This window comes from Halichondria panicea, chromosome 1, assembly GCF_963675165.1.
Source record: "Halichondria panicea chromosome 1, odHalPani1.1, whole genome shotgun sequence".
NCBI lineage: Eukaryota > Metazoa > Porifera > Demospongiae > Suberitida > Halichondriidae > Halichondria > Halichondria panicea.
In genome coordinates this window covers 17,958,841-17,970,098 of record NC_087377.1, presented here as the reverse complement: position 1 = coordinate 17,970,098, position 11,258 = coordinate 17,958,841, and the positions used below count along the sequence as shown (strand labels likewise).

Below are 11,258 nucleotides of genomic sequence, written 5' to 3'. Positions count from 1 at the left end.
CTAACAAATAATGAATAATGAACTTTTGGGGGGAAGGCTAAAAGTGATGAGGGGGCTGATGAGAAATTACTGATCTAGTCTGCCTGGTATAATAACTTTGTGTCTCCTGTGGTGCTTTCATTTGCTGGGTTTGCCACGCCCTGCCAGTTGTTGCGTTTGCTACAGTCGGCATTTATTAACATGCACACTCGGCAGTTTGTTAGTATGCCATTTGTTGGGTATGCCATCACCCTGGCATTTGTTGGGTCTGCCATCACCCTGCCATTTGTTGGGTATGCCATCACCCTGGGTCTGCCATTACCCTGGCATTTGTTGGGTATGCCATCACCCTGGGTCTGCCATTACCCTGGCATTTGTTGGGTATGCCATCACCCTGGGTCTGCCATTACCCTGGCATTTGTTGGGTATGCCATCACCCTGGGTCTGCCATTACCCTGGCATTTGTTGGGTATGCCATCACCCTGGGTCTGCCATTACCCTGGCATTTGTTGGGTATGCCATCACCCTGGCATTTGTGGGTATGCCATCACCCTGCCGGTACCTGGCATTTGTTGGGTCTGCCATCACCCTGCCATTTGCTGTGTTTGCCGTACCTTGTTGAGTTGGCCGCTGTCCGTGGAGCGACATGACATGTACTGTATATAGCTAGGTACTTAACTACGTATAAAGCATTTGATCCTACACCACCTTGGCAGTGGTTTGCTATACCCTGCCATTGTTGAGTTTGCCATACTCTGTTGCTATTTGTTGAGTTTGCCATACTCATACTCTTATCTGTTTGAGTCCATGCAGCGACATGATCATTATAGGTATTGTCTATACAGGTATACGAATAAAGCATCTATATGCACGTACATAGGCTTACTCTGTTGCTATGTTGATTTTGCCATACTCTGTTGCTACTTGTTGAGTTTGCCATACTCTCCATGCAGCGACATGATATAATTTATTAATTTATTGTCTATAGCTACACTGAGCATGAGGTACGTATAAGGCATGGTTAGCGACTATATGTATTGATCCTACACCACCTTGGCAGTCAATTGTGCCCCTGATTTTTCACATTCGTATTAGAATGGAGAGGGGTTATCGACGTGCCAGCTGCGGTGGTGTCTAAGTAACTTTTGGCTAAAGGCTTAGGTGTTCTGTACCTGCCAACTGAGGGGGGGGGGTCCATGGCCGATGACCGGGCACTAATCGGTAGAGAGAATTGGTAGACAGAAGATGAATGAATGAATGAATGAATGATGGACGTCTGATATGCTCACAAAGTGACTGCTAATAGTTCTGAGACTGCCACGAGGCTTCAACTTTAGTGCACATGCGTTGAGATGAGTGACGTCATTGCGGCCTGCTCCTTGTTGTTAACCCCATTTAATATGCTATTAAATTCCATTGAAATTAGGTAGTCGGGCGCCGCCTCCTTCCGGGCAAAGGTAGAGGGAGGCGGCGCCCGACTAGAAATTAGGGAGCACAGATATAAATGTAACTACACACATGCTACTGGTAACAGAGCACCATCCTCAAAACCAATGTACTCTGAACTATAGATCAGTATATACATAGTTTGCAATTTTAATCATTTTTTTACATCATCAGCATTAATCAATATAATTATGCTAAAAGAAACAATGTCACTGGATTTATAAATTATACGAAACTATAATAAGGTACAATTGAACAACTAGTCTTATACTAGAGTTTCATTTCTTCTCGGCTCTGCTAGACCATACGCTGGGTTGTCAGAAGTCAGTACAGGGTCCGGAGTGAAGTCACCTTCGATGGTTTCATATTCTGCATTGCCACCTGATGTGTTCTCTTCTGCTAGACCATACGCTGTGTTGACAGAAGCTAGTACAGGATCTGGGGAGCTGTTGTCGTCTATAGTGTCATAGATGACAGGGTCTGTAGTGTAGGCGCCTTTCTTTCTTGACTTCACGAGCAGTAAACTGAGCAATAATATTATTACAACCAGAGTTATGAGGAGAATGATAGCGGGAATCCCAATAGCCAGTCCAATAATAGACTCCATATTCAATGAATCTGCAGAAGAATGTTATTGAAACGAATTTTAGTTAGAAATGACATACTAACCATTTTCATGGCGACCCACACTGATATCCCTAATAACCGAAAATTTAGCGCTATATATACGGTATAGTATAGACCTACTTCATAACATACCTGGGGTTGTACTATGGTTACACCCAGCCCACACGGCAAATTAGAAACCGATTACTGATGATGTAATGGTTGTGTACCGAAATATTGCATTGTCAGCATAATAAAGAGTGATTAGTGACCCCTTATGGCCTCATCAATTTTTAAAAAACCATGTGGTGGTGGGAGGCTGCTGGTCTGCTTTGCCTGGTCTGGTGAACATTTTTGCTGCATGCAAACTCAGAGTGGGTAATGATCGACCAAGGTTGTTGTTAAAAAGTTCAAGTCTAAAATTAATCGTCTCTGTCAGAAAATTAATGACTGCCATCAGCAGAGCCTTGCAGCTCTCTTCTCACTCGTGCAGCTACCAATTAGCTAGCGTTCTAGTTCAGAGCTAACTACTTCGCAGAGTAGCAACACTCGGTAAACAAGTTTGGATACATGCTCTGGCATTCCAAGTAAGCAAAACCAGGCATAACTCGAGAACGAAGCACTGATTATTGTGCAAATCCAAGAAAACATGACTAGAAGCCTATAGAGAAACTCTTACTTGCACTTCATTGATCCTTGAACAGCTTTAGCAGTCTACACTGACACACACACACAAACATACTACCGTATACCTCGCTTGCGCATGTGCACCGAGGCACAATAATGGCGAGTATGGCAAAACCCAACAAATGGCATACTAATAAACCAGAGTATAGCAAATGCAAACTCAACAAATGGCAACACACTCAACAAATATAGCCGAGTAGGGTGTGGCAAACCCTGGTATTGCAAGTTAACCTCAAGTAGCGGGGTATGGCATATATACCCCCCTGGGCCCATCCCCCAAAATAAATGTCGGGGCAGGTCAATCAAACACAATATACACCTCAGCAAGCAAAGAGCCACAGTACACTTTATGAACTGCTCCTGCACGCACCACAGGTATCTCCGCAAAGTTCGCAGGTATGGAAAACTCTGAGTATGGCAAACGCAGCAAAACTCAGTAGGGTATAGCTATGGCAAACTCAACAAATGGTACCAACAACAGGAGGGGTATGGCAAACTCAACAACATTTAGGAACAAGTGCAGGGCAAACTCAGAAAATGGCACCGACAAAAGGCGGGTTATGGTAACTGGCAGCAAACTCAATAAAATGGCAGGGTAGGCGGTATTGGCAAACCTACATGTCTTGATAGTAATGGCCTTAAACGATGGTCGCCACCCATCACAGCCATGGGAGATATAAGTGCACCTCCCTACAGCAAGCAAGCAAAGAGCACTTTAAAATTATACACGGCTCACCGCAGGTACCGGATCAATGCCCCGCCTGCTAAACACCCTGACAATCAGGAGTTCTCAACTACGGATACTCAGCTTCCTACCCAACAAAGAAGAAAGTAGTCTCGATCTAACACCATCATTATAGTCAAACGCTCCATGGTGGAATCGATTGCCATCATGAAGGGGGGGGGGCTGAGGGCTGAGCAAGCCACTATAATATACATTGCTAGTGGCACTATTATAGGGTATAAACACATTGGAACTAGGCATACATGCACAGCCGTTATTCTCAGCCATGCAAGCCATGCCCCTTATGCTTACTAATGTACACGGCTATATACAATCGCCAAGCTCAGCAAAAAGTAAAATTCCATCATGGACCACGTATGACCACAACCTTCGGGAGGACGCAGCAGCAATATAGGACAGCGTGATTGGTAAAAAAAAAAAAAAAAAAAATGGAGGCTGGAATATTATATGTCGGGCTGGTGTCACATTTGCAACTCCTCAGACCCATTCCCAAGCATGCAGCCGCTCCAAAATAGCCCAGTATAAGGGGCACTAGCGTCGCTCGGTGTTGTCGACTCCACCCCCCAAAGCAGCTACGGCTGGTGGGACTGGAAACCTACAGCTCCGATTTCTGTATGTATATATAATTATGTGCAAACCAAAATAAATTAAACCATGCTGCCCACAAGTGCATGTATAACCCCAAAGAGAGCGATATACTCTCTTGCACAAAAACAATGAAACAGCTAGCTTGTGCACGTTTAGTATACTTACTCCACTTCTCAGGTATTTGTTTACATTTTCTAGTTCATCCCCATGTTATCCTACATTCACCACAATCATTTTTAATTTACCCGTATTTCCTAACTTTAATGGTAACCTATATCTATCTGCAACATGCCTGGCAGCAAGGGGCCAGCCTACAAAAGACATTACCATGCATGCATGATCTGCAGGCCAAAAACTAAAGGGTACCAGTTACACTCAACAGCTGGAAGCGCGGTAATGCATGCACACCATTAAAAGCCGAAACCTGGGAGGCAGAACCGAGCCACCACCCAGATAATACCCAATGTAGTTAGTATGTCGTAAACAGATTGGGATATAGTCAAAGGCTCCTTACAAATTACATGAAATTTCCGCCCAAAGACTACACCTGCAGCAGCATGCATGGTGATAAAACCTCAGGGACAGGTCCCATATATTAACATTGCAAAAAGGCAAATGGCATGGCAGCTTATTATTGATCTATTATAACGCCAGCGTCAATGATAGAATCAACAACGATATGTTGCAGTATAATTATCGTATCAGTATTATATGATTGCTATATATAGGTGCGCATGCAATGGAATAGTAAAGTGCTCATCTCCCGCAGACGGCGTTATACAGTGGATATAATGAAACAACCGCGGAACAGGCAACGGCCCCCCCCCCTCTTGGAGCTTAGCAAATTCTCAGGGATGGGCGGATGGCCAATTAAATTGGAATTCACTATAATATTGTAGAGCACTAAACTAAATAAAGGCGGGGAGGACAAGGGGTTGCTGTCCCTCATTGGACATACCTCAGCATGTTTGTGACTGATTGATGCATCTACCACATTCCATCACTTAGACGGCTTTCGCCGCCTGAATGTCGCTGCACGTTCTGACATTCAATGGTGGTCAACATTTGCTTCACAGTGGAATACATGCCACTTCCTGCTCGTTCGCTGCATCAAGGACAACCCTATAGTTTCACTGTTATACATGGGGCTGCGGTGCCTATGAAGCAGGACAATGGTTCCAACTCCAATGGCCTAACCCAATGCCATATAGTTATATATCGATAAAAGAAATGATCATAGCAGCAGGCAAACGCTGGGTTAGACATTCGGTTCGTTTCCAATCAGATAACTCAGCCGTGGTATAGCCTCATGAGGAGAGATGTCTGGTCTCTATTACAGCCAAATTTAACTTTACAGTGTTGGCATCCCATATTAGAGGAATACATAACTAATTAGCCGACGCTCTCTCTCGCAACAATCACTTCTGCATATGCTATGTTATATTAGCTTACATGGCGTTTTAGTCAGTTCAACGACGGTAGACTACTCAGAAAATCTCGCTTTGTCCACGCATATCCACAATTGGCCTGAATCCTCTTTACTATACTGGCCACTCCTTTAGAATCAGAGCAATAGTGCTAACAGCAAGCGTTATTTGCATGGTCAAGCTCTGCATGCACATGCACTCCTTGGCTACATTTTTCCCAGCATCATAATTATAGAAAGAGCCGAGAAGTAATCGTTCTTCTCTAACTTTGGTTGTTGTGTCTTGTGTCTGAATTATGGAGCTAATTCCGTCATGCCCTTAGTACATTATCTATATAATGATGATTATACCGGTATACATGAAATCAAGATAGGCTTCCTATACACTAACTAAAGAAAGATCTGTAATATTATGGAGATAATATAACATACGTCAGACTGAGTAAATAAAAGGTACATAAATGACAATAAAGGTTGTTTGGGCTCAGCTTGGGAGTATTTGTGAGTCGAAGGGACTCATTCCTCACCCAAACAAAAGATAGACGTAAAGATATGTGGTAAAATACCATTTTAAAGAAAACAAGATCTGGCTAAAATATAACCCCCGAAAGGCTGAGGGGTTAATCCCCTAGGCGGGGATGCCCATTCAGATGAACAATGCTCTTGAACCCCAACCAATATCATTATGCTATTGGTTTGCATATAATATTATTAGCAAGTAATTCTGCATAACGATATACTCGTAGAATTATACCCGATACTGCGACACAAGTTGTTAATCAATGTTTGTGTGTGGGTGTTGATTCACAATGCCATCTGAAGTCTGTGGGGGTGTGGGGTGGTCATAGATCGCTGATCTGAAGTCACTGGAGTCTACAAAAGTCATATCTTAGTCAAGTCTGATTGCAGTCCTGCAAGTCTGTCCTTTCCAAGAAGTATTGTGTAGTTATAGATGTGTACATACACTAGATATTGGGTGTGTTATTTTCAGATAGATCTCTGTTGCATGTTGTTGTTTTAATCACTTTCAGTATTAGATCTATAGCTAAAAATAAACAACTTAGGCCTTATTATAATTAGTGTCTATAGTTCTAGCCAATGGCTGTCATGACAGCAAGTGGAGGAGTTCTTATCTTACTCTGCATCTACAGCACCAATATTGTGTTCTCTGCACACACAGGTGAGAGATCAACTTCTTATATTATAGGTATACATACATATTATTATATATACATACAGAGGTAGGAGTGGCTCCTAGTTTCAACAGTGAGCAAGAAGATGTGGTTGTCTTTGCAACCAACGCTGATGGATCTAATTCAGATCTTAGCCTACAATGCGATGTTACTGGGGACCCTACACCTACCGTGACTTGGTACAGGGGAGATGACGTGGTTGACGCTGGCTTTATGCTTTCTAATGGTAACTTTTTGTTTCAAAATATCACTGAGGGAGAACATGCTTCCACGGCTGGAGTTATCTATCACTGTGAGGCTACTAACATCATTGGAGAGCCTGGCTTCAATGCAACCATCCGCAGTAGAGACATCACTGTCTACTATGCATGTAAGCAATTCATGCTCCTACATTGTATTGTAATCATTTTCTATTTGTAGTTTTCGGTGGCTTTATGCCAACTGAGGTAGAGCGTACGTTTGTACCAACTGCAATTCCTACTGCTGGGTTTGGTATTGACATAGCTCTTGAGTGCAGGGTTGGGGACTCGCAACCACCTCCAGACATCGTGTGGTTTCAAGACGGTACACCTTTAATCGAGAACCTGGAGAATAATCTCATAAGGTTTCTGGAGGGTGGAAGATGGGCCTACATTCGAGATATTGAGACTTTCCCACGCGATTATCACTGTGAAGTAAGCAATGCTCGAATGCACGAATCAGTGAGAAGCCCTGAGACATACTTTGTCAATGGTACTGGACTAGTAAATGGAATGGATTTTGTGTACAAGGAGATAGGAGATCTCACGGCTTTTTCTGCAGAGGGAGAGGACGAGGACTTTGAGTTCAGCTATGTTTCTTCAGAAGGGACACTAAATCGTGTTTGTGCTTTCTCTAATAGTGTTGGAACCAACACTGATTCCAACCAAGCAGTGGGTACGGTCACAAACCTACCCCCTCCCCCAGCTGTAGTCACTCTGGAATGTAGAGAGGGCCAAGCCACTATTATCAGTAGTGGAGCAGTCACAGTGCAACGTGAGTTATCTCACCCACACCCACACCCACACCCACCACACACATACGCACACGCACACACGCACACACACACACATACACACACATGCACACAGGGAAAGCCGTGATAACGATGGATCCCTCGGAGGTGAACATCCGTGAAGTGATTGTAGGACAAGGCCCTGCTACTACCTTCTCCTGTGCCAACACTGGCTACCCTGCAACCTCAACAGTGTGGTACTTCAATGGAGATGTAATTGACTCTTCATTCGTTGGAATTGTCTTTGACGCCACTATGCTGACTATTGCAAACCCTCAAGTCAGTCACTCTGGAGTGTACCAGTGCTTTGTCAGTAATACAGTGTCTGAAGACAATGCTGCCTGGTTGTTGGAGGCCAGAGCTCCAGGTAACATAATTATACCATTGCTTTTGTATACGTACATGTTCTATAAGCAGTTTGCTATAATTATTATGCATCTTAATTTACTTTGTACATGTATAATTTTGCGTGTTCACTATCAGTTTGTTTCATTACACAGCTGCACCCACTGCCCTGGCTTTCGATGAGACTGTCATTGGAGCAGTGAGAGACAGACAAGTTGGTACTCTCTTTATGGGTGACTTTGGGACCATGGTGACAGTACCTGTGTCTGTGGAGGCTGACCCTTGCCCGAGTGTACAGTGGTCCTTCAAAGGCTCTAACATTGCTAACGGAGACCAATACACTATCACCAACCCTTGCAGTGATGTTAATGCCGTATCTCCTTACACGTTTATGTTGACCGTGACTAATCTGACCAATGAAACATCAGGGGCTTATTCTGCTATCTTCAGCAATCTTGCTGGAAGCAGGGTTCTTCCAGACTTGTACATTACTGTACCAGGTACAATTGAGATATCTTTGTTTAGCGTTTGTTTAATTTTTCCCTACAGTTGCCACTAGCGATCCAATTTCTTCATTGAGCTTGTCAGTTATTGATAACCCTGCTGCCATGTGTCTACTCAACGCCAGTACTGTCATTATCACTTGCCAAACCGATGGCTTTCCACGGCCTGAAGTAAGATTTCTAATGGGGCGCAACGTCATCACTCCAGGAGAGGGGAACTTCCAAAGAGTCTCACAAACCTTTGCCGACCAGGTGAGGCTTGTGCCTGCGTGTGATTGGTGGATGGTGATTGCATGTTACTTAAACGTGCATATTGATTTTCCTTCAGATACAACTGTCTGATATCATCATGGGTGATGCTGCAACGTACAGTTGTGAAAGTACAACTGAGTCTACCGTATTTCAAGAGAATCCATTTGTATTTTGCAGTAAGTCAATTCCTAGGCAACACATACTTATGCACCTGAACCCTCCTCCTCCTCTTCAGCCGATCCGATCATCACAAACTTTAGTTCTACACCAAACACAATAGTAGGCGCTAGACTGAATATAGAGTGTGAGGTCATGGGCATCCCCACACCGGAAATTACATGGCTTAAAGATGGTAACGTGCTTTCTTCAGGAGATGGTATCGGTATTTCCAGGCCTACTGGCAACTCGTTTCTGTCTAGAGTAATTATCGACAGTGCTACGCTAGCCAATGCTGGTGTGTACACATGTGTGGGGACTAATGCAGCCGGAACAGTTTCCATGGTAATCAACGTGGAGGTCATGATAACTGATATGGAAATGCTATAGGTATGTTATTTCTAACTTAGTATAATAACTCAATTCTATTCTTCTGCAGAAGAACCATTGAGTATGGAGTCTATTGTTGGACTGGCTATTGGGGTTCCCGCCATCATCCTTCTAATTATCCTCATAACTCTGGTTGCAATATTACTCAGTTTACTGCTCGTGAAGTCAAGGAAGAAAGGTGCCTACACTACAGACCCTGTCAGCTCCAACAACCCAGCGTATGGTCTAACCAAAGAGAACACGTCAAGCGGAAATGCTGTGTATGACACTGTAACTTAGATCTACAATTAGAATAACTATTTCCCAATAGCTGTTCTTATGTAGCTAGCTGCATTGTTAACTGCATAGTAAGTAATTACTGCATATAAGTGTTAGCAAGTAATTTACAAGTTAAAAAAATGCAAGTTACATGGTATGTGCATGCGTGTGTGTTTGTTTATGCACTTGTGCTTCTGCTGTGCTTGTGTGCATCATGTGGGAGGCAACCATACATATGACATGACAATGTGTTCAGTGGCTGGTTCAGTGGTTTACTAAAGTGCCAAACCAGCATATTACATGAAGCCAGTTTGAGCAAGATGGACGCTCTGATAGCTCTGCTCTCCTTCTGCTTAATTCCTTGTAAGTTTTAGAGTAGCCAACAATAATAATAATATTAGAGCAATATGATTATTGTCATGAGGTTCTATTCCACCTCTATACAGGTGTCCATGGTCAGATTTGCAGTGAAACTTTCGATCTGACTGATTATATTTCTATAAATGCTTCACTGGCTACCTCCTGCATACGATGCATTGTAGGTGGACAGTTCACAACTAATGTGCAGTGGATTGCTGACCCTAGTATAGTTCTTACTGACGGAATGAATGGAGTATCTGTTACTTCAATGCCTGGTGTCTTGGTAATCACTGATGCTGATGCTTTCTTTGGTCTTCTGGGGATACCAGTCAGACTTCAATGCGGCGGTGGGGTTGATGACATTTACCCAGCTGGTAAGTGGCTATATAGCTATCCAAGTTTGATATGATTATTTCTTGCCCTAAATACAGGCCTTTTTGCACCGATTGTTAGTATCCCAAATAATGGGGTAGTCCTTGAGGGAGAAAATATAAGGCTCAACTGTTTCTCGACCAACAACCGACCAGGCACATTCCGGATTGAGTGGTACAATCCAGCCGGGGAGGAACCATTTTCCACTTTTCCAGCATCACAGCTAACGAACGTACAAAGAAATGAAGTTGGAAATTATACTTGTCGACTGACTAGCTTGCAAAGTGGAGATTTTCTTGAAGACTCTAGAACTTTGATCGTCAACTGTAAGATGATGATGACATATTTGTCTGTATTATGTCATATTCTCCTCTGCAGATATGTCCAGTATAGCGTTTAGTAATCCAGCCTCTAACATGGTCTTTGTAACTGGAACCATATCTCTCTCCTGTATCTCCGACTCTGTCCCAGTCTCTGTTATAAACCTGGTTCCATGAAGGGTAACTTCTGACTAATGGCGTTGGTGGAGCTATCATTAACTCTGCTGGTGGATCGTCCAATCTAATGAGGTCAGGACTGACTACCACCAGCGGCGGTACTTACACTTGTGTCGCAACAAATGTAGTAGGTTCTGCAATGGCCAGTGTGGAAGTTATCATTCAAGGTATAAGTCTCCCCCACCCACACCACACACGCACACACATACCCTCACATATCACACACATGCACACCCTCACATATCACACACATGCACACCCTCACATATTACACACATGCACACCCTCACTTTTCACACACACACGCCCTCACAGTCCCCCCTTCTCCCCCCACTAACCTGATGGTCTCCAATATTGGAGAGACCAGTCTGGACCTCTCCTGGACTAACGGCTTCGATGGACTGAGCCCTATCACCGGGGTC

At 43.6% G+C, this 11,258-nt stretch overlaps 1 protein-coding gene across 1 annotated transcript; it reads left to right on the top strand.

Moving 5' to 3' along the window:
• Positions 1 to 6,479: 6,479 nt before the first annotated feature.
• On the top strand, positions 6,480 to 9,367 carry LOC135343801 (hemicentin-1-like). The gene is made up of 8 exons (XM_064540813.1): positions 6,480 to 6,657; positions 6,717 to 7,040; positions 7,091 to 7,684; positions 7,780 to 8,070; positions 8,204 to 8,548; positions 8,598 to 8,803; positions 8,880 to 8,979; positions 9,039 to 9,367. Exons 1-8 carry the CDS (start codon positions 6,576 to 6,578, stop codon positions 9,347 to 9,349), a joined length of 2,253 nt encoding a protein of 750 aa, XP_064396883.1. The 5' UTR covers positions 6,480 to 6,575; the 3' UTR covers positions 9,350 to 9,367.
• Positions 9,368 to 11,258: the final 1,891 nt, after the last annotated feature.